The sequence below is a fragment of the Nymphaea colorata genome, chromosome 10, assembly GCF_008831285.2.
Source record: "Nymphaea colorata isolate Beijing-Zhang1983 chromosome 10, ASM883128v2, whole genome shotgun sequence".
Classification (NCBI taxonomy): Eukaryota; Viridiplantae; Streptophyta; class Magnoliopsida; order Nymphaeales; family Nymphaeaceae; genus Nymphaea; species Nymphaea colorata.
In genome coordinates, this window is record NC_045147.1 from 17,752,531 (window position 1) to 17,775,126 (window position 22,596).

Genomic DNA, 22,596 nt, shown 5'->3' on the forward strand with positions numbered 1-22,596 from the left:
ACAGATCTTAAACCTAAATCCAACCATTTGTGTCCTGCCACAAATATGGAAGGGAGTGGATCCAATTCAGATCCATATTCGAAGGAATCAGACTCGAAGAGTTTGATACTAAGTATCATAGCTGGTGGGACTAGCTGGTCGGTGAGAGCTCAATCATCAGTTTGATTCTCATAGGCACTATTCAATTGGACTGCAAATAGTGAGAGCTCAATCATTAGTTTGATTCTCATAGGCACTACCCATTTGGACTGCAAATAGTGGCAATGTGACACTCTAGTTGACAGGTATACCAAAGGTCCACCTAAGTCTTAAACCAACCTGAAACCTAGTAGGAAGGGGAAGGTGGGAAGGCTTCGCGAGCAGCTTACTTGAAACCATATTCTTTCTTGTTAACCAAGTACAGTGTGCTTGGATTGGGTCAGATCCAGCAACGGCAGCGACCCAGACCAGACGAACCCTCTTTGAATATGACAACAAGAACGTACAAACAATAATCGAGGCATCCAATCTTGGAAGTTGGATCTGCCGATATTCAAAACTCGGATGCCCTACAATGTGGCTTACATCAATCAAATTCATTTAATAAATGTGTTTTCTGACCACTTGAAAAATAGTACCATTTAAAATAACTGTCCCCTAAACTGTCAGAATTGTGAGAGAGATTCATCTTCATCAACCATGAAGATCAAGAAGCAACGAGTAACAAAAAGACAGTGAGAAAGTAAAAAGAGGGAACGGACATTGTTATCAATCAGCATTAGTGAGAAGAGTACAGCTTGTGCAGCATAAAAGAACATGGCAACGGCTACAAAAGAAAGCGATTTCTTTCTTTTAGCAAACTTTAAACTTCATGGTTCAATCGAAGGATATTTTTGGATTATTTTTATCTTATGATATAAAAAAAATTAAGCAATTAAATGGTCCAATTCTTGCAAGATTCTTGGTCATAGCCCAGAAAATAAATAATTTAGATAGAAAGAATGTCAAGATAATAAATAATTTAGATAGAAAGAAGGTCAAGATTGGCAAACCCAACTACAATATGATAGTAAAATATTTGTATATCCCTCTCTCTCTCTCACATATATATATATATATATATATATATATATATATATATATATATATATATATATATATATATATATATATATATATATATATATATATATTTGCATGCGGATCCACCATTGTGACCTACTTAGCTCCATCTCCAATGTATTATAAATTCTCATTTAAGTGTGTTAGCATGTCCTCAAAAATGACATTGACCAGGTCCACATTCCAATATGTCATAGGAACGAAAGAAATTTTCAGGAACAATTATCTCATGTTGGAGAGGCTAATTTAGCTTCGGCTGCCAACCTTTTAAGAAAGAGAAAGGAAAATAAAAGGTGTAATTGGGCGGTGCTGACGTGCCACGGAGCCACCACTCGGTTCTCATATCGTGGGGTCAAACGCTCGGAGACGACGGACCGTTTCTTCCCCGATATTTATTTTTCTTTTTCCAAATAAAGAATTAATTTAAGAAAAGCATGATTGATCGAAAACCGCGAAAGAGCAAACCGGAAAGTCGAGTTAAACGATGAAAGGACAATAGATAAATAAATAAATAAATGAGCGTCAGCTGGAGGAAGTGGTTCTGAGAAGATAACTGTTGTTGAGCTCCCTCGTTCTTCTTCCTTGCTTTTCTTTTCCTTAATTTTTTCGATCTTCGTTTCTGTTGTCCTCGACCTTCAGATTGTTCCTCCCAGAACTTGTATTGGAGGGTTCGCTCTTCTTTCAGCTCTTTCTCTCTCTGTCTCTCTCTCTTCGTGGGAGAAGAATTCGGGTAACTCTGGAGCTTCCTTTCTTATAATTTTTCATGTTTTTTCAGCTTATGGTTTTTCGTTGATGCCAAGACAAGATTGAGGTTTTTGATTCGCTCGCTGTTTCCGAATTTGGTTTTCTTAAAACGTTTTCCTCTTTACGTCGTGTCTTCCGGTGGAGGATTAGCGTTGTTTGACCAGGTCTCGAAAATTATGACAAGTTTGGTTGCAGAGATGTCCCGTTCTTTTGGTGTGAGTCGTTGAGCTGAATTTGGTGGTTTTCTCGACGGTGATGTTTGATTTTTGGGCGGTGGTGGGATGAGAATTTCGGGAGGGATCGTGTCTAGGAAGTGGTAATGGAATTGGTCGAAATTTGAGCTTTTCGATCATTCGTTTCGGTGAGTTTGCAGAAATTTAGGGGTTTCATCTCGGTTTCTGGTATATTTACTGGAAAATTGCGTTGGCTTTGATTGGACTTTGGGTTCACTTATTTTGTTCTCTTTGCAGCTAATGTAAGATTTTGGAACTTATTTTATGTTAGCTTTAAGCATGATCGTCAAAGGTTCAGAAAAATAAAGTGGTTCTTGGTGAAGGATGATGATTGCGAATGTTTGGAGAAAAGAAGTTGCGCGCATGTGGGGAGTTCATTTTCGCGTGGTTTTACCTTTTACAACATTCAATTGAGAGTCCAGTCTTTGAAGTTTTTTCCCTAAATTATCCGTTGAATCTTGTGTTCTGCAGCGAGTCCCGTAGTTGCTCAAGAGCCATGACTAGTTTTTACTGGTTATTTATGTCTTGGTTTGGCTTGGTTTTTCCTGGCACTGAGATGTGGCTGATGAACTCCTCGTGCTTCGCTTCTTGTTTTTTATTTGATGCTTTTGTGCTGTTTAATTCCTGAAAACTTGTTTGTGCTTGTGTTGCTGTAGATTGTTTTTCGAAGCTTCAGTAATGGTACAGAGTATGACATTCGTTTCTCGATTTTATCGTTTTCTTTTGGTTTCTGTGAAAATGGTATTTATTCAACTCATGAAAGATGCTCATCGACCTGTATTTTTTTTGCTGAAACACCTGCTTGTGCTGGTGCTTTGACATTTAAAGTGAGAAAACAGAATATTATATACATTTTTCTGTGTTTAATGCTTGTAACGTTCAATGTGATTCGTTGAATTGCTTCTGAGCTGCAGGCAGACAGATCTAAATTTACAAGTTTAAGTAAATGGAAGAAAGGTCGACCGTTGGTGTCCCCGTTCCCCCTTCATTACCTTCTCAAGAAGATCCAAATCTCCATTTAGCAACACCTGCTGTTCCTTTAACTAATGGTGCAAAAATGCACGAGGAAGCTGTTGTTAAAGAATATGAGGCATCATCATCCTCACAAGCAGTGCCTGGTATCGCAGCAGCGGATCTTGATGAAACAAAGTCGTCATCACCTATGGTGGAAGCAAAGCCTTTAGTCGAGGAACTTACCACAGAAAGGTCAGATTTAACTGGCATTATACTGACTGAGGCTTCAGATGATGATAAGCATGAGAAAAAAACTGAGATGCTAAAACCTGGAAAGGTAGGAGATGATAGTCTTTTGTCAGATGATCAGGAACAGAATGTGGAGCCGTTATTGAGCCCTAAAGAAACCGTCGTTGAAAAGGCAGACTTTGATGTTGGGATGAGTCCTAGCTTGCCCCAAGAAGAAATTGTAATTAGGCCATCTGAAACTGCAGAAGCGTGCAACCTATCCTTCAGCAGCATGAAACAGGTGGCGGCACATAGAGCGCTTATTGATACTGCAGCACCTTTTGAATCTGTCAAAGAAGCTGTGACCAAATTTGGGGGAATTATTGATTGGAAGGCCCATAAAACGCTGACAATGGAGGTATGCACCATGCAGAATCTAGTTTTTCTACTTTCACTTGTTTCTCTGCACATTCTGCACGAACAGATTTACAAGTTTTCTGGTGCAATTATTAGCACATTTAATTGCGAGGGAGATGTATTGTTTTTAAACCAAACTTTGACATTTATGTTGAAGTCTTTTGGTATCATGTTTGTGTGGAATAACTACTCTTTCATTAGAATTAACCAACTGAGGATGCATGTTTTTATTTCTTTTGGATACAGAGGCGCCAGATTGTGGAGCTTGAGCTTGAGAAGGTACAGAAAGAAGTTCCTGAATGCAAGAAGGAGCTGGAAATTGCAGAAAATGCGAAGGTCCAAGTGCTTCAGGAGCTAGACAGCACCAAGAGGCTCATCGAACAACTAAAAGTTGATCTGGAGAAAGCACATACTGAAGAAGAACAAGCAAAGCAAGATTCCAAGTTTGCTCAAATGCGGGTTGAAGAAATCAAGCAAGGGATTGCAGATGAAGCTAGTATTGCTGCAAAAGCTCAACTGGATGCTGCAAAATCCAGACATGAAGCTGCGCTTTCTGAGCTGAAGATGGTGAAGGATGAACTGGATGTCCTTAAAAGTCAGTATCTTATCCTGCTGGAAGAGAAGGACAAAGCTGTTAAGAAAGCTGAAGATGCATTATCTGCGTCAAAAGAACTAGAGAAGACAGTTGAGGACCTTACTTTGGAACTGATGACCACGAAGGAATCCTTAGAATTGGCCCATTCCTCACATTTAGAAGCGGAAGAGCAGAGAGTTGCTGCTGCGTTGGCTAGAGATCAAGAAATCCTCAAGCAGGAGAGAGAAATGAAGATGGCAGATGAAGAAATACAGAGCCTCACCGAGCAGCTTTCAGCATCTAACGATCTGAAGGCAAAATTAGAAACAGCATCTTCCTTGCTGCTCAATTTGAAGGCCGAATTAGCAGCTTATATGGAAGCTAAACTGGAGTCGGAAACCTGTGAAATTGAAGAAGAAAAAGTGCTGAGTACAGAGCTAGAAGAAGCTAAGCAGGCTCAGAGAGCCACACTTGCTGCATTGTCTTCTACCACAACTGAGCTGGAAGATGTCAAGGTTAAAATTGAGAAGGCAAAAGAGGAAGTGAAATGCCTCAGAGTTGCAGCTATGTCACTCAAAGCAGAGTTGGAAAGGGAAAAATCCGCATTTGCCACTATGAGACAAAGAGAAGGAATAGCAAGTGTTACGGTCTCTGCCCTAGAAGCAGAACTCAGTAAGACAAGGTCAGAGATTGAAGCAGCTCAAATGAGGGAGAAAGAAGTAAGAGAGAGTATGGTCGAACTTCCCAAAGCACTGCAACAAGCTGCTCAAGAAGCAGATGAGGCTAAATCATTGGCACAGTCTGCACGGGAGGATTTACACAGGGTGAAGGAAGAAGCGGAATTCGCCAAAGCAGGTGCAAGCACCACGGAGAGCCGACTACATGCAGCATTGAAGGAGATAGAGGCGGCCCAGGCTTCAGAGAAACTGGCTTTGGCTGCAATCAAAGCACTTCATGAAAGTGAAACAGCTTCAAGCATGCCGGCCGAGAGCGAGCCTTCTGGGGTGACTCTTTCTCTTGAACAGTACTATGAGCTCAGCAAGAAAGCACATGAAGCTGAGGAGCTTGCCAATGCAAGGGTGGCAGCTGCCATATCTGAAATAGATGCAGCCAAAGAGGCCGAGTCAAAAAGCTTGGAGAGATTAGAGGCAGCAAGCCGTGAGTTGACAGCAAAGAGAGAGGCACTGCGGGTGGCAAAAGAGAAGGCTGAACGCGCGAAGGAAGGCAAATTGGGGGTGGAACAGGAACTAAGGAAATGGAGAGCAGAGCACGAGCAGAGAAGGAAAGCAAAGGAGTCAGCTTCTGGGGTAATAAATCCCATTAGTAGCAGCCCAACTAGTGGTGCTGTTGAGGGGAAGGTCGTAAGCAAATCCGATGCTGAACAGGACTCCAAGGTTTTTGTACCGGAAACTGATACGGAGAATGCTTCCCCGGACACAGATATGAAAAAGAAGAAAAAGTCTCTGTTCCCCAAGATTGTCATGTTCATGGGCATGAAAAAGGGAGGCAATTAAAGCTGCTTTGGCCTTGCAAGTAAATTATATTTGTTCTGTTGTTACAAGACCTGCTTCATTCTTCTCATGGTGTAAAATTATGGTTCCTTGTTGAGGTGCATATATGGTTCTGGTGATTGGCGGAGGGGCATCAGTCATTGTTGAAGTGCATCACAACATAAATTTGTGTACTACCTGTGAGCAATAAGTGTCAGTCCATAAATTATTCATGGGAGTTTCCTGGTCATAGTTTCTGTTGTAAAAGTTTATACTGTAAAATGAATTAGCTTGTTGCAGTTTCAGGATGTGATACCTGCTATAATTAATACCATATTCTTTACTGGACTCCCACTGGATTCTATCGTGTTTTACATATGCAATACTCATAAAACACAAGGGCGGAAATTAGAGCTGCTTTCGCCTCGCAAGTAAATTATATTTGTTCTATTGTTATAAGACCTGCTTCATTCTTCTCATGGTGTAAAATTATGGTTCTGTTGTTGAGGTGCATATATGGTTCTGATGATTGATGGAGGAGCATCAGTCATTGTTGAAGTGCATCACAACATAGATTTGTGTACTACCTGTAACCACCAAGTGTCAGTCCATGAAGTATTCATGGGAGCTTCTTGGACATAGCTTTTGTTGTAAAAGTTTATACTGTAACATGAATTGGCTTCTTGCAGTTTCAGGATGTGATATCTGCTATAATTGATACCAGATTCTTTACTGGACTCCCGCTGTATCCTATCGTGTTTTGTATACACAACATTTAAAAAACACAATCTAGGTAGTTTATTTTCTAGAAAAAGGGCAAGTTTTAGATCATGTAGTTGACATGCCTTGAACGCATGTGCGTGGTAGAGGACCAATGAAATATTTAATAAAGTGTTCAGTAGACATCCCTTTTCCGCATGAATCATAATTTTTAGTAAAGGAATAAGCTTTGAATTTCATATGAAACGAACGGAAATCTCCAGGAACTAAAAGCAGCACGTCAAAAAATGTTAATCTTTTTTTTTAGCATGTTTTTGTTGGCAAAAGCTTCTAACTTCTGCTAAACATACCACAGCAAGATTAGACTTAAGGTATATAGGGATATCAGTGGCTTGAATATAATCCAATATCTGATTTCAAGACGAATTCAAATGGTCTGACAAAATAAGAAGTGTAAATCCAATCAACAGTAAGTTCAGACACCACATAAGACTTTTCTTACCAAATCATTTTACATGTGAGAGAGAATTCATATCCCGTTTTGCATTTCTACATCTCAATCTGACACTGATTTGAAGCCCATTTTAAGTCATGTCCAATTAGTTACATCTGGTACTTATTCTAATCCAATCCTTTTACATCCATATGTGCACTTGGAGAAAAAGGGGTTCACACCCATCGGTACCGAACGTGCATGCAAACAAACACAACAGTTCACTGTTTCCTCCTTGACTTTTTGTCTCTAATTAATTGGTAATATCTAAGAGCACTAGTCTGCTATTGTTACAGAATTCTAGTTAAAAGGTCAATTAAGCTGAATAAGATGATAATGAAAATAGCCTTTCTTGTTATACAGAAGTACCAAAAGAAATTTCCAACTTGAATAGACAATATGAAAACCTGTAAATTAGTTTCACATGATCTGCAATGATAAGCCCCCATTTTTGCAATTTGTCTACTGAAAATGAAGCTCATGTCTCGTTGATGAATTTTTTTCTTTTTCAAATAAGAGAATTTCAATCACCAAGTTCACTGGATGCGTTAGGCATGCCAACTTGGGAGGAGCATGTTCTTGTTTTTAAGTAGGATTGCAAACAGATTAAAACAGAGTTGTTGGCAAATATGGATTAAAAACAAATTGATTTATGAAATTGGCAACTGTTCAGATTAATATGTTTAATTTCAGTGTTGGGGAAGATGTTAATATGCTTTTAAACTCTTCCATGAGAACTTCAACTAGGAACTTCTATACACAAATATGAACTTGAAAGTAGCTTCCCAACCAAATCCACAACCGAAGACATTTTTATTGCATTTGGTTTCCAGATTGTTCAGATTGAATCGTACAGAAAATCTCTGCCTTACTTTGTGAATATGGTTCTTGCCAATTGTTTGATCAGTCGACAAAGTTTATCTGCCATATGTTTCAGGCTACAGATGGTCGTGATTCTTTCCTCTACTCTTTTCAGTTTGCTGCTATGGTTGCTTAACCAAATCTAAAGCTGCAGCACTGCTTTGTTGACAGTGACAGATTGAGCTAGTGAGAAATGTTGTTATCCCTCTACAGAATGTTGCAAGAAAGATTCAGTTTCCATTTTTGCTTCCTTCTGAAGATCTGCTTTGTCTTAGATACCAGTAGAAGACGAAGACAATGCCATGACTGGATGGGCTTCTGCTGCTCATGAGAATTGAGAAGGGCAATTGTCGGAGGCAATGGCGGAGTTCTTGCTTTGGAGTGGTAGATGGATCCGGGTCCAGCCATATGGTCCCGCAATGTGTGGATACAGGTCTGTGCCCCGCAAGCTCTAGCCGCCCCGAGCCCCTACGACTACGAGATAAGGGAGCCGAGAGAGACCCTCGTGAACAGTCTTCCGTAGTGACTCAGGCGCAGTTCGGGGCCGTTCGCTGCGTCCAACGGCATCCGACGGTGTGGCCCCGCTAGAACACGGTAAACACTCTGTCGCAGAATCACTGTCAATCTCCATAAGGCGCCGCGTGAGTCTCTCTCTCCTTCTCTCTCTCTCTCTCTCTCTCTCTCTCTCTCTCTCTATCTCTTCTTCTTCTTCGTCCTTTTCATCTTGCTTATCCAGAGGCAAATTGCTTTGCCTGTAGTGGCCGTCAAGCCTAAAAATTTTGCCTATCGTGATTGTGGGTATGGGGGTTTTATTGTGATCTGTTCTGAACTTTCTTGCTGGTTAGCTGTCAGCCTGTCCTTTTTATTCATCATTGAGAAATTATGGGCATTTTTATGGTAACGGGCTCTCTGTCCTTTTTGTTGCCTAAGGACAATACAAGTGTTCTTGTGCGGCTGCGCCTAACAACCTAACGACAATAATATTGTCTGTGGCTATTCCTTGACTGTAATCTGAGGCTATTCCTTGACTGTAATCTGAGGCTATTCCTTGACTCTAAACAAGAAAAAAATGATAAACAATAACCTGTCAACATACTGCAAACTTCAAAAATTATAGAAAGTCTATCAAGCTTAGGGGCAAATTATGGTGACAACAGACAATGAAATCCTAAAGGATAATATTCCATAATTTTGGAAATAGTGTAGTTCTAGATTTTTAATTATTAGCCATTGGGATGCTACTCTATTAGATGCATTGAATACTTACTATACTGGTTTATTGTGAAGATGATCCTCGTAGGTAGCTTTAATTTATATTAAACTTTCATACACTGATTTAGTTTACAATGTAGATGATAAATTCCTTCCAGCCATCAATATATGACTGACCTGCCATGTAACACGAACGCTTCTAAAAGATAGAAGTACCCATGTCGATGCAACACAACTCTGGTGCTAGTGTGGAACATTGCTTGGACACGGCAGATTTAATTTTTGTAATTTTTGGTACATTTTTGTATCTTTTATATGTATTTGATCTATGTTAGCATTTTTTGTGCAGTAATATATGTTTTATAAATGTAAACAATGAATTTATATGTTTATTTGCTTAAAATTTTATTATATATGCACAGATATACATACACATATATATACATATGTATGGCTGTGTCCCTCATACCCAAGTTCTTAAAAGTATTCTGCACGCGTACCCATACTAGCACATGTATCCATACACATGTGATAGCGCTGACCTGCTTTAGTGGTGGTTCTTCAGTGCAATGTTATATGTATCACATAGGTCAAAGAAACCTATATGATATACCCTGGAATCTGGATACACTTTTTTTAAGTGTATCGATGGTGTATCAGCCATATCATGTGACATGCCTGCTACAGCCCATATTACACAATACAGGGTTAGGGCATTTTAAAAGAGCCTGGTGCCCTTTTATTTCTTTCTTTCTTTTTTTAATTATAAAACCTACTGTTCCCCCTCATTCCAAACACTTTTGGGAGGGGAGGTCCTTGTGTTTTTTTGAGAAAAAATCGCTGATTTGAGTGATAAATTGTCAATTTGAGAAATAATAGAGTCGGTTTGAAGGAAGATTTGTTTGTGGGAGACTGATTTGTATTAATTGATGATAATCTTGTATCATGATATTAATCATAAACATATTTTCAATCATCATTTGGCAGTGAACAGTTATATATGTTCTGATGTGATGTAAAACACTTGATACTTATTAAGTTATTCTTAATGTCTTGTTGACTTATTATGGCTTATGAATGATGAACGATGAATATTCATTATTGGTAATGAGTTACTTATATAGAATATTTTTCTCATTATTTTTCCTATTTTTTATCTTTTATGAGTTAAAAAATAATTTTATGATACATTACAATGCGGCATATAGGTTGGCCTAACTGATACACAATACAATATGCCTTTGCAGCATTGCTTCAGTGAGCCAAGAACAGTTTCATACATAATTGTGGAAACATTATCCCCAAGTCATGGTGAAAATATCGTCCCCCAAAAATTCTTGTCAACAGAAGACCTCTTTGATGCTTTTTGGAATGCTTTTAAGATTCCATCAATAGATGAAGACCAACTATGTATTTCATCCAAGTCAATCTTTCCTGTAACAATCTTATCTAGTTAACTAACATTTCGACACAACCAAACCTTTGGTTTTTCAGGCAATACTATCCCTTTTCCTTTGTTCTCAGAGATAGAGATGAAGGAATTCAAGCTCGTAGGAGGGACAGTAAGCCTTCTCCTTTTCATCGATGTTACAAATAGCAAGTAAATTTTCGGAGATGCCTTCTCTCTCCCTCTGTCTCTTCATGTTTATTGTAGTATATTCCCTATCTTTTCTTTTTATAATTGTTGGTCCAAATGAAGATGTGATTTTTCTTTGTAGTGAACTTCTGAAAGCCATGCAAGAAGGCACCCTTGAACCAGAAGTAGCATTCCTTGATGCCTCAATGGTGCACACTATCTGCCATCCTTGTGTATTGGATATCTGTCTTATTGCTTAATAGTGGCCATTCATTTATGCTTGAAAACAAAAATCATTTGTCAGTAAAAGGTTTGGTGGCTTGGATATGTTGTTAATTTTTTTCTAACAGAAACTCTAAATCATTTGAGCTTCTTTTGAGGTCTTTTGACTCGAAAATATTTATCAAATCATCATACAGAAATCCATTTGAAATTTCTGGTTAGCTTATGGAAATTTTTAGCTGGATTCTTGTGTTACTGTTTAATGATTAGTTGCTGGGTTTCTCGAGAAAGCTTCTGTACAAGGTATAGTCTGTGAAGGTTTGTACAGGTTGAGAACATACCTTAACATTCGAAAATTTCCCTTCTTGGATTTCTCATTTCTTTCTTTCTTCTTTCTAAAAAAATTTCTTGAGACCCAGAATTTTCACCCTTGGCTGCAAAGCATGTTTTCATTGTTCTTGTTAGGTAGCCCAGTGGAAACATTCCTAGCCCTTCAGAATGACACTAAGACTATGCTTGAGGCTTGGTCTTAGGCTTTTAGCGTCAAATAAACTTTTGTCTAAACTACTTTTATTCTAGGACCAAGTCTCTTACATGGTTCTCGCATCATCTAGATGGGCTTGTTTTTCTAATTTTATTGCACTGAGGTTTGGTTATCAGCAATGAATTTCCTGCTACGAACATTTGTTTTCATTATAAGACAGCTGTGAGATATAACCGTGATCTGCAGAAGGCAATTGCTTAGAATGGCAGACTTCCTTAATTTTTGGTCTTGTTTTCTACATGCTAATCAGCTTAGTTCATAATTCATATAATTAAATGGTCAGTGGCAATTATGCATATGACTACATGTTTGCTGTAGACTTAAAAGAGATTTTTTCATTTGGGACAATTCAAGTGTTACGATTTCGGCAGTAAAATTTTGTTGGGGTGCGTTGAGCTCTTCTATAATTGGTAGATTTAGTTGTGTAAAATTTTTCAGATAGCAGCAGCACTAAGGAGTACTCATGTACCTTGCTTCCCAAGACTAATTAGGTAGCAAAGCATTCTTGGTTATTCCACTTTCTACAATTCTAAAGAACATGCTTTTCTTCCCCAAAAAATAAAAAAATAAAAAAATGAAGAATAAAATCAATTGACAGCTTAAGAATTCATTGCCTTCGAAATGGCAGAAAAATTGCGTCCTGGGTTCCATCAAGTGGATCAGCCAGGTGCCTGGGACGTTAGCTTGCTGGAATTATAACCAAGTGGTATACAAGAGCCTATCACATGATTAAGAAAGTATTGTTATTGCTTCTTGTATCATTCTCTGAAGTTTGAACTAGTAATGTGCTAGCGCCCTTGTGCAGAACAGATAGAGAGAGCGGGCGAGGGTGGGCTTAGGCCATAACACCCAAAAAAAGAAGAAGAAGAGAGAGGGTGGAAAAAAGGATTGGGACTATGGAGCCTTGCTTGGACATTAGGCATACGTGATTTACTCATGTAACTGCTTATATAAAATAAAATTATTGCTGCTTCAAAGAAAACAGCACTATGTCTGAAATAATCAGTACCCTACTTTTCTAGTAGAGATTCCACTGACTACCTTTTCTTTGGACTATCTTTTGATTCACATCTCCAAATTTAATTATGTTGGTCTCTATGATGGTGGACACAGATACCAGATGCATTTCCTCTTCTTGCTGCAGCACAGAAGACACTTATAGCCAAAACAAGAGAGTCGTTGACCACCCGAACGCTTCATTCTGAGCTTGTCTATAACTACTCAGGGTCTAAGCATGTATGCTTCGAAGTCCAACTGTTTTTCAGTATTTTGCATTGAATCTTTTGTTAACGTTATTATCTTTAACGTTCTCTTACTAGATTACGGAGTCCTTGAGAAGATGTGGTATTTCTGATAGTTCCAGCTATGTCCTAGCAGCTCGTTTTAATGCTTCTCCTGAGGAGGTGAGTTATGTCTGAAGAATATTTTTTGATTTTCTAGTCATACTAACTTATTTTTCAACAAGGTTATCAATTAAATTTTGGGAAAGTGATCAATCATTTTCTAATCAGACTAAATAAGTTTCTTAGCCCAGTTTATCAATTAAAATATGACATTATATAAGGGATTGCAGCTGGAAAAAGCACCAGCTACAGTGCAGCATAATAGAGCACGAGCACGAATTTAACCAAGCAAATAAATGAACTCGCCTCTCCATCATGCACATGCAATGAACAATGTCGCTGCGGTAGCTCATTAATCCAAGCAAAACTTGTTCTTTAACTGAAATACTTGAGTAACTTGAGTTAAGAAAATGTTAAGCAGATAAAGACATAAACAATAACAAGTATCCTATGGTAGTGTAATTACGAAGAACTAAAGTTTGCCCATACTCTTCACCAACCATCAAATAAACTCTTCCAATTTGATCTCCCATCATATCTCTCATTCTGATAATTCCTCAAAATGGTCTGCTGATCATATTCATTATTAGTGGCCTACTGCTTTTATGAGCAGCAAAGCAATTCCTTGGTCATCTGCCACTTGAAGTCTGAATTTTCACTTGGCACTCATCAGCAATTAGGCCTATGAGTTGCAAAGTTGGTTGCCATTTACTCGAAATTCTGATTGTTGCAGCACCATTTATTTATCCTTCCTATGATTGAGCAAATTTGGGTCGGCCTACAACTTAGTCACAGATCGTTGGCATATAGGTGTTTATCTTTCTTGTTTCTCATTTTGCTTACTGAAGGGGGTGATGATGATTACCAATTCAAGGTTGTTTTCTTTGCTTTTTCTTCTTTTTTTCTTATCATGTGTTCCATTTTCCTTTTTCTTATTTTTCTTGCTGATGGAGGTGTCAAAGTTCTTAGTTTGTACTTCACTTTTTTTTCTCTTTTTTTCTCCTCCTATGACGAGTAGAGCCTGAGAGGAGCTATTAGTGCTTCCTTCATATAGATAGCATGCCCTGCTTGAGTAGGTTGATCCACAAAAGGCACCCATCAAGCATGCTTTCAAAATGATCCCAAGGGGAAAATTGATCCTAGGTAACATGGAGAACCTTTTATTTCAAGTTCTGTTTTAACCATTATTCTTGCTTGACGAACTCCAAGTTTGTACGTCTTTTTAAATTATTGACGCATACATTGTATATGAGTTGACTATATTGCTTGATCTTGTATATCAATGATTTCTCGGTTTTCATTCAAGTTGGTAGAACAATAATGACCTAGGGTTCCTTAGTCAGAAAAGGAGGGAAAGGGACTCCAAGCATAAGAAAAAACTATGGAAGTTGTAAACGTTATTATCATTTGCAGATTAAGGCCATTGAGGACCTTGTTACTGGTAAGGAGATGAACTTGGACGAGTTGGAAGGACGAGCAGACAAGGCCAAGATACAGAAGGTATGTGCTGTCCTTGACTTTATGGTGTTTGTTAGTCCTTGCCTTTGAGATAATAACTACTGATTCCTCGAGTTTACCACAGCATTACAAGATTTCTGGCCTGGAGCTGGGGATATCTTCACTTGCAGATGCTATCACCTGTCGTATCGCTGTTAGAGATGCCTTGTGAAAACATTGAGCAGTTGATTTTCATGTGTATCCAATAACCCACACTTTGTAATTCTAATACCAAGTTATTTATTGAAATGTAGAATATTTATCTGAACAAGCATTGTTTTGGTTTTAATCCGACTTTGGAGTGACAATTCATTCTATCAATATTTGACACCAATGAAGGTACTAAACGACCAGCGGGATCCGTCTTTTCATGTCTGTTGATCTGTTGTACATCAAATGTGACCAATGCGATCCAGATAGGTTGTTTACTAGGAAGCATCTTTTTGAATCACGCAGCACAAAGTTTTCATTGGCTTTTAACACCAAATGAAATGCAAATTCAAACGGTGTGTCATCAGTTTGATTCCGGTGGGGTGTTATTCTCCTGTACTACAAACGGTGCAGTGATGATGGTACAAGCCAGGTCCCGAAGCAAGTATATTGTAGGTGGTAGAAACCACGATTTTCCCTCATGAGCTCTTTGTACACCTATATTTTCAGCTTGCACAAGGAGCGAAATACATGGGAGTCACATTGCTTAATGGCAGTTGTCTACCCCATAAACTCTGAGTGCAGTGGATTTTCAGTGAGCAACATGCAACATCATCATAACTAAAAAAATCATGCTTTTGTTGTTTATGGTCTATTAGCAACGAACAGTTTGTGCACATTTGTATGATCAATTGGAGTGGTTATGACAGCCTACCTTTTTGACCTCAACTCTACAGTTTGTTACTTTCGTTGGTGCATATTGTTCATTCACCTTCTGTGGTGCTTTGGTTTCTGAAGGTTGCTAATTTGGTATGTGCCTATTTGTTGGGCGTGCGTTGAATTTAGTTTATTTTTTTGTATTATATACTTGCTTAAAAGTCTGAGTATATATGTGTACTTGTATTTCTATGTATTGACAAGAAGATATTGTTAGGTCATTTGTGTGCATGCATAACACGGGTAATAGGTCAATAGGAGCCGTATTCAACACCAATTTAGAAACGGATGCAAGAAGATATTGTTAGGTCATTTGTGTGCATGCATAACACGGGTAATAGGTCAAGGTCTATATATTATTTATTAACTAGTATTTTTTTATTCGTAATCACTGTCTGTCATAACATATGTACTAAAAGTGGTAGAACAATATTACTTAATTTTATCATGTGACGAGTTACGCCATGTATACAGCCAAATATCGGAAATACATTTAGAGTTTTGATGCTCAAGCCAATATATATATATATATATATATATATATATATATACACATGTTAAAATTGCTAAATATGCATGTTTTGAAGTCCATAACTCATTTTGTTAGAATTTGCATCGTGTTTAGCAAGTGCTTTTAAGCTTAGTAAGCCATTTGTGACCATAATGGTATCTATTAAAATGCCACTAACACGTTGAAATGAAAATACCCGTCAAGAATATCCAGCACTCGCAATTCAAACAAAGAGAAACAAAGCTGCAACAATCGAGTCCCTTGTTCCCTTTCGATTAGCTACATCATAAGCCAAGCGCGGATCCGTCAGTTTACCAAAAAAAGGACCACAAATCTTAAATAAAAAAATTAACAAAATTCAATGTCATTAAGACAAAACGAAACTTGTGTTTGAAGTCTAAATACAAGAGCATCTAACAACCAAAAATTTACAGTCGACAATACGAGGGCCCCCCCAAACAACCAACCAAAGTACGACTCAATCAAGACTGAGAAGCAGGTTCGACACCCAGAGATTCAATCACCTTCTATTTGCCATGCTGAAAGAACTGACTTTCTTTGGCGTAGCAACTACCAGTGGAGCCTCTGGAGATCGAGAAGCCGCGAAATTATCATGCATGAAGCGGCTGTCTACAATTGATTCATCTTTTAGAACGATCTTGTAGCAATAGCAGCTCTTCAGTCCTTCCTGGTTCCGGTAGCATTCATGAGCGCTGTTCTTGACCTGTTGAAAGTTCCATATAATGCTGAATTTGCCAACAGTAGCAACAAGGTGCCGCTCTTGCTTGCCGCTCTCTGTGATCTGCAAAAATAAATAAAAGGTTAGGATCAGGGTCGGTCTCCACTAGTCTTCGCTGCTGGGTCAGAATGCTGTACAAAAGCTTGGTAGCAAAGCAGTATAAATCTTTAGAAGGTAAAAGTACCAACAAACTACCTTGGGGAACCAATTTTCTGGTTCTAGACATGACAGAAAAAGACACTAAGCCAGGCAAGAAAAGAAACAAACAAAAACCGAGAATGCTCGTCTTGCGCAACTAGCTACATAAACAAGTCCATTCGCAAAAGCAGAGGCTATATACATCTAGGTTCTTTAACAAGGAAATCTTAAACCTTCGCTAAAACTAGAATCCCCTGTTTTTCCTGAACCTGAAAACAGAACTCATGAAATGATCTTGCTGTAATACCAAATGAGATAAGATTTTGATGTAGTGCCAAAACACAAGAGAACCTAGGTAAAGAGAAAAACTTATGTATCAACCGCCATTCATCACTAGGTTGATATTAGCAAAACAAGCAAATGAAACATAAAATTGAATACTTCACTTAACGAAATGTAACAGAAATTAGTACCACCAAGAGCAGAAAAGTTCAAAACTATCAAGACATACGAAAGCAATATTTTTAACAAGATCACTTTTGTGCAATGAAAATCTAAAGGGCACACAAAACAGCAGTTCGGTCAGAACAGCCCGAGTTTTTATTAGATAGAATATTGCTTATATCAAAAGGGGACCGGAAATCAAAATGAAAATGAACAAAATGATAGAAATACCTTAAAGGAAAGAGGTGGAAGAAACAGCGAAAAAAGGTAGTTGCCCATTATAACCACGATAAGAAAGAAGAATCCTATGTGTAAACGGTGAATTTTTTTTTGCTTTTCCCCACTTTCAAGGTCTAACCAGTGGCAGAGCCAGAAATTGAAGTGAGAGTGGGAAAATTAGTAGTTGAGGGGGCACTAAATCTATGTATAAGTGGCTCCGCCACTGGCTCTCACTATACAAGAGTATTTAGTTCAAATAGAAAACTTGCTGGCCTTTAAATGTCTAATGCTTCAAACTAGACAATACAGATACAGCCAGATCGTTCATTAGACAAGCACTAGGACACAAACACTTTAAAAGGTCACGTAAACAAATCACGAACAACACGTGCAAAGATGGAAATGATGATTTCAGCAGCTATACATGTGATTAAGATGTGGCATCACCGACAGACTTAAGAAATCAATTCTCAAAACAATAGAGCAAAAAGTCTCTTACCCAGGAGAACTGGCCGCCATGGAACTTGTTATTCTCGCCTGCCAAATGCGAATCCAGAGGAGTCAGCTTCAGCAACCTTGGGGCTGCAATCTTATTACCCATGCGACCAGTGAAGCCCGTCTTAGTCCTCCCATCTTTGTCAGTGAACAGTGTGCAAATGAGGATTAAGTAAGTATCAGTTGTGCCCAGAACCCATTTGCCATCATAAGTCACGTCAACATGGGTAATGGGAGACCCGAGTCCTGGGAATGCCGTCTTCGCCATCCTCATCGAACGGTCTGAGTACAGACGGATCTTGCCATCGGCGGAGCCAACAACAATACAGCCGTCGCCAGTCGTCGCAAAGCACATGAATTTGGTATTACTGGCGAATTGGTGCCCATCTGTCCAGTGCAAAACTGGACCATCAAGCTGCTGGACCACACCCCTGCGATCACGCATATCCCACCTACAAAGCCTTCTATCATCCAGACCCAGAAACGTCGAACCAGAGGGGTCCAATTGTGCACCCTTGCTGTCATTGGTTATATCTCTCATCGTTATTTCCGTGTTATCCTTGGCAAACTTCCATTCTGTTACCACCTTCCCCGTCTCGATATCCAATTGATGGAGCCCCGTGGCATGCGGTTTTCCTTCTCCTGCAGGATTCATCAGGAGCATATTTGTCTCTGCCCTCATCAAAAGGGCCTTCTTAGGGGTTTCAAATGAAGAAGAAGTGTCCAATCCGCTGAATTTGCCCTTGCCATCACTGAATTTCACGGCAACTCCTTTGCCGTGAATGCCATGGTTCATGTTCTTAACAGCTTCGATGCCGGAATCGCTCACCAAGAAACTGTAGTCGAGGGCACCCATTGCAATACCCTGAATTCCCCCATTGGCGGCCTCCTCCAATTCTTCCAAGAGATCCTCCCTATCGCGCACAGGAGTATAAGCTTCCTTGAAGTTCTCCTCCGCGTCCTCCCACATAGAATCGTCTGCTTCCTTAGGATTAATCCACCCTCTGAAGTCCTTCCCGTAGATATCGTCCTTGTTCGTTGCCTCAATCTCGTGCAGATTCTCAAAGAGGCAATTCTGGTACTCGGCCAGAAAGACCCGGTAATCCTCCGGCGAGAAGAATTTCAACGCCCAAACGCCGTCGCACACAAAATCAACCCTCCTTTGGTCGTCGAACATCTTCAATTGCATCGACGGCGAGACCAACGCCCGGACCTTCGATCCCACCTTCATCACCCATTTCCGCTGGAACTTCTTCTCTCCCTTCACCTTCAGCGACCCCTCTCCTAAATCAGCGTTCTCCTCGACGAACGCGTACGCCGTGAACTTCTCGGAGATGATCCATTTGGCGTTAGGCGTGTTCCCTCCGATGTGCAAATAGAGCTTCACCGCGTTCTTCGCCCGAGGCACGTTACCGTACTTGAGCTTCAGGTCCTTGAGGGTGGCGTTGATCTCGTCGAGGGACGCAGACGAAGAAGGAGAACCAGAGGTCGTTCGGTGAGGAGGGGTCAATTGCTCTCTTCTACCGGTCTGTTCTTCCTCCGATTCCACTTCTTCTTCCTCCTCCTCCTCCGAATCGGAGAGATTTCCCTCCCGACTATGAGATCCCCCCATGGTCGCGAGCGAGAGAGAGAGAGAGAACAGGTGGCTTTCCCTCGAAGCAGGGAGAGGGTCTTAGAAATGCCGCCAACGATCTCGAACTGGAGTTATATGGAACCTGGATATGCCCCGATTGGGCCCCACCTTAGCTTCGTTCCTAAGCAAGGTAGCGGTTTGTTAAAAAATTGTTTAGAATTTTTTAAAAAGCCCTCTAAGAAACTATCAAGCAAAACTTGAAATAAATATAAAACGATATTTCTATTCCTTCTCAGCATCGTCTCTTGTCATCATAGTTCCATTCTTATATCATTTTAAGAGGTGTTATCTTGGTTTCTTATGTTAAAATTTTCATTTTTATTCTTGTCGTAAAATTCATTTTTGAGTTCAATTTAAAATAGTTAAAATATATTTAAGAAAACACATAAATAATATGCAAAAAAAAGGTAAAAATATTAAAATACTAAAAAATAACTGCTAAATTCAACCTCTTTGAGAAGAAGCCTACCAGGTTATGTGTTACGGGGAGCCGTAACGTATTACGCCCATCCATGACACTTTTTATAACACAAAAGTGGCTTTCCCATGCAGAAGGCAACAACAAATTTTTTTTTTTGTTCTTAAATAGCGTGGATTAAAAAAATCAAGAAAATGGGGTTTTTCTTTTATAAATATAGAAATAACGGGTTCTAAACAAAATTTTCCAAGAAAGGAAGTGTCATAAACATTGACACCAAAAAGCAAATAAGAAACTGAAAATGGTAGAAAATAATATTATATATATATATTAAAAAAACAGAATGGTGATATTCAGTTTTATCTATACATCTAGCAACATCAAACCTTGACTATCCATCTAAACTCTGGATGGACAAAATCTCTCTTCTGTTTCTCTTTCACTCATCTTCCAAGAGGAACCTGGTGGCTCCTCTCCCACCGTCGCCGGCATCTGGCGACGGCGACGGCGACGGCGGGAAGGAGCCGCAGAGGCTCTCCTTTGCTCTACTCCTTCGTGGGTCGATGGGTGGAGCAAAGGGGAGCCCCCCTGCTGTCATTAAGCGGAACACAAAACAGTAATGCAAAAACCAATCAATCAACTAATGAACAACAAAGGATAGCAAAGAAATCAACCAAACCAAAAGGCATGGGAGCAATAAAGTTTTGCACACAGCTATTCGATGAGCATCTCAAAATCTAGTGAACCTCTTGTTTCAATATACATGATCAAGCCCCGCTTTTTATCTTTTCTTCAGTTTTGACCTGGATCAGAAAATGGAGCCAATCTTCTCGTATCCCAATTTTGACAACATCGTAAGCTTTGACAAAACTCCGATCCCAGCGGTCCATTTGATTAATCGACGGCTGAGAATTTCTCACTTTTCGGGTCCAAGGTCCAAGCTTTGACAAGGACGTCCATGTCAACGCGTTACTGGGAAGCTTCGTTCACACGGTAACCACCAACCGCCACTCAAGCTCTCGTGTTTCGCTCATATCCGGTTTCCATCCGAATCGGCTTTTTATGAACCGGCACGACCTATTGATTAGAGACAGAGTCGCCAAAATTTTGGGGAGTATTTCAATTGGAATCGGATGGGCCCGGTTCGGCTGCGCCGTCTTTTCTTCTCGGACGCTTTCCCTTTGTTCTTGCCATCCTCTGTACCGAACTGTGGTAGTTGATTTAAAAACTGAACGGAATTCGTATTATAGTGAATTGAATTACAGATACAAATAAGAGAAAGGAATTTGTCAGAGCTCGATCTCCACTCGTTGAAATAGTGAGTAAAGGAGGATCGAGTGAAAAAATTCGAAAGTCCTGCTTCCCCCTCCCGGAAAAAACACAGGGCAGAAGCAAGAGCATTATTCAAGGAGCAAAATCTCTCTTAAAATGCGAGAGTGAGTGGAAGAAGCAGAGGAGAAATTCGTCCTCCTTGATCCCAAAAATAACCAATCAAGGAAAGAAACCAAGTGTCCAATTGTGGTCACCGGCCGGCAAACTGAAGCCGTCGTAATCCGGGCTCCACTCCTGAGCAAGACTGGAGCTCCCCAAGTCGCCACTTTGCTCGAAATCATGGTGCTCGTGGACTGAATCCCAAATGTAGTCGTACTCGAAGGGGGTCGACGGCGCCGGAAAGACACTCTCCATGCCGCTCATCGGCGGGGTTGAAGAAACGCTGTGGTCATTCTCATGCTGTTGTTGCTGCTGCAGCTGCGGCTGAGTATAACGGTTATCCTGAAGCTGCTGATCCTGCACCATTCGCGGCATGGGCATTGCCTGAAGCTGAGATTGAGATTGAGAAGGCTCCCCATCGGGGAAATTGAGCTTGGCGCGGGGACCGCGGAATTTAACCGCGGCCTCGTCGTAGGCCCGGGCAGCCGCCTCGGCCGTATCGAAGGTGCCGAGCCACACCCTGGTGGCCCGCCGCGGATCCCGAATCTCTGCCGCCCACTTCCCCCACGGCCGCCGCCTCACCCCGCGGTACTTCCTCTTTGGGGACCTGTCCCAACTCTCCTCTTCTTCCACGGGGCTTTTGCTCTGGCAGAGCATTGCCTCCAGCAAGGCGCTGCCGTCGCTGCTGCTGCCTTCGCCGGCAAGAACGTGCTTGAGTGCCTCCACCATGACCTTCATCTCCTCCTCCTTGCTCAAGGTCCGCCGGCCTCCGTTAGCATTCTCCGCCGCCGCCGCCGCCGCCTCCTGCGCCTGTTTCGTTTGCCTGGTTCGCTTGTTGGTCATTCCCTCTCTAGTCTCTCTCTCTGCACCGTCAGCTGGGTTGAAGCAGCTGGGGAGTGATGAGGTTAGCCTTTATATTCGTGCCTCATCCGACGTGTTATAAAAACAGCTGGAACGCGGTGGAGTGGGTCGTGGGGAGAGGGAGAGGGAGAGGGAGCAGGGACTTTCCTCGATATCAAACGCGTCATATCAAACGCGCATCGTCGGAGATGTTGCTGTCATCGTGTTTTAAAACTTTTCCTCGGCACGTGGCGTAGAATTTTCTTTTTTCTCAATTTTGGGCTGCGGGCCCCAAGGCATATATATATATATATATATATATATATATATTTCAAATGGGCGAATGCAACGTGCGGGATAGATGAAGATAAACCCTTAAATGTGCACGCCTGAGCCATCGCCATCCCGTGTGAAAATTAAAAAAAAAAAATTAAAGCAAATGAAAAGGACTCGACGGAAAAACCCGCCGGGCTTCACTGTCCAGCCAAAACTGAGGGAAAAAGAAGGAAAAATCGACCCGTTGGACCTCCTTGCTATTGTCTGCCGTCCCCTGACTCCCGCCTACTATCGCCCTCGAAAGTTCTACCGGCACTACTCGTTGTCGCTCCCTGTTGATGCTCGGCTGCCATCGCTGAACCGCCGTCGCCCCTAC

General features: G+C 40.5%; 4 protein-coding genes across 11 annotated transcripts; 2 read left to right on the forward strand and 2 right to left on the reverse strand.

The window, feature by feature from the left end:
- The first annotated feature begins 1,613 nt into the window (after positions 1 to 1,613).
- Positions 1,614 to 6,089, forward strand: LOC116262322 (protein WEAK CHLOROPLAST MOVEMENT UNDER BLUE LIGHT 1-like). Its single transcript, XM_031641574.2, has 3 exons — positions 1,614 to 1,831; positions 2,993 to 3,678; positions 3,924 to 6,089. The coding sequence occupies exons 2-3, from the start codon at positions 3,025 to 3,027 to the stop codon at positions 5,763 to 5,765; spliced, it is 2,496 nt and encodes an 831-aa protein (XP_031497434.1). The 5' UTR covers positions 1,614 to 1,831; positions 2,993 to 3,024; the 3' UTR covers positions 5,766 to 6,089.
- Positions 6,090 to 8,283: 2,194 nt separating this feature from the next.
- On the forward strand, positions 8,284 to 14,498 carry LOC116263282 (uncharacterized). Of its 8 annotated transcripts, none has more exons than XM_031642961.2 (8): positions 8,302 to 8,456; positions 10,275 to 10,437; positions 10,522 to 10,627; positions 10,746 to 10,812; positions 12,483 to 12,605; positions 12,689 to 12,772; positions 14,126 to 14,212; positions 14,295 to 14,498. In XM_031642961.2, the coding sequence occupies exons 3-8, from the start codon at positions 10,560 to 10,562 to the stop codon at positions 14,379 to 14,381; spliced, it is 516 nt and encodes a 171-aa protein (XP_031498821.1). In that variant the 5' UTR covers positions 8,302 to 8,456; positions 10,275 to 10,437; positions 10,522 to 10,559; the 3' UTR covers positions 14,382 to 14,498. The 8 variants fall into 8 exon arrangements, with proteins under 8 accessions (XP_031498822.1, XP_031498827.1, XP_031498819.1 ...); XM_031642960.2 differs by having other exon boundaries at positions 10,275 to 10,338; XM_031642962.2 differs by lacking the exon at positions 10,275 to 10,437 and having other exon boundaries at positions 8,284 to 8,409.
- A 1,424-nt stretch (positions 14,499 to 15,922) lies between these two features.
- On the reverse strand, positions 15,923 to 19,308 carry LOC116263113 (protein CYPRO4-like). Its single transcript, XM_031642716.2, has 2 exons — positions 17,627 to 19,308; positions 15,923 to 16,389 (listed from the first exon to the last, which is right to left on the reverse strand). The coding sequence occupies exons 1-2, from the start codon at positions 19,232 to 19,234 to the stop codon at positions 16,108 to 16,110; spliced, it is 1,890 nt and encodes a 629-aa protein (XP_031498576.1). The 5' UTR covers positions 19,235 to 19,308; the 3' UTR covers positions 15,923 to 16,107.
- A 1,581-nt stretch (positions 19,309 to 20,889) lies between these two features.
- LOC116262730 (ethylene-responsive transcription factor ERF110-like) lies at positions 20,890 to 21,992 on the reverse strand. The gene has a single exon (XM_031642217.2). The coding sequence runs from the start codon at positions 21,945 to 21,947 to the stop codon at positions 21,165 to 21,167; it is 783 nt and encodes a 260-aa protein (XP_031498077.1). The 5' UTR covers positions 21,948 to 21,992; the 3' UTR covers positions 20,890 to 21,164.
- Between the last annotated feature and the right edge of the window lie 604 nt (positions 21,993 to 22,596).

Coding starts and splice junctions, on each gene's coding strand:
- LOC116263282 (XM_031642962.2), top strand. CDS start 10,560: ATGAAGGAATTCAAGCTCGTAGGAGGGACAGTAAGCCTTCTCCTTTTC. Junction 10,628..10,745: donor ATCGATGTTACAAATAGCAA/GTAAATTTTCGG, acceptor TTTTCTTTGTAG/TGAACTTCTGAAAGCCATGC. Junction 10,813..12,482: donor CATTCCTTGATGCCTCAATG/GTGCACACTATC, acceptor TGGTGGACACAG/ATACCAGATGCATTTCCTCT.
- LOC116262730 (XM_031642217.2), bottom strand. CDS start 21,947: ATGACCAACAAGCGAACCAGGCAAACGAAACAGGCGCAGGAGGCGGCG.
- LOC116262322 (XM_031641574.2), top strand. CDS start 3,025: ATGGAAGAAAGGTCGACCGTTGGTGTCCCCGTTCCCCCTTCATTACCT. Junction 3,679..3,923: donor ATAAAACGCTGACAATGGAG/GTATGCACCATG, acceptor TTTTGGATACAG/AGGCGCCAGATTGTGGAGCT.
- LOC116263113 (XM_031642716.2), bottom strand. CDS start 19,234: ATGGGGGGATCTCATAGTCGGGAGGGAAATCTCTCCGATTCGGAGGAG. Junction 16,390..17,626: donor ATGGCGGCCAGTTCTCCTGG/GTAAGAGACTTT, acceptor TTATTTTTGCAG/ATCACAGAGAGCGGCAAGCA.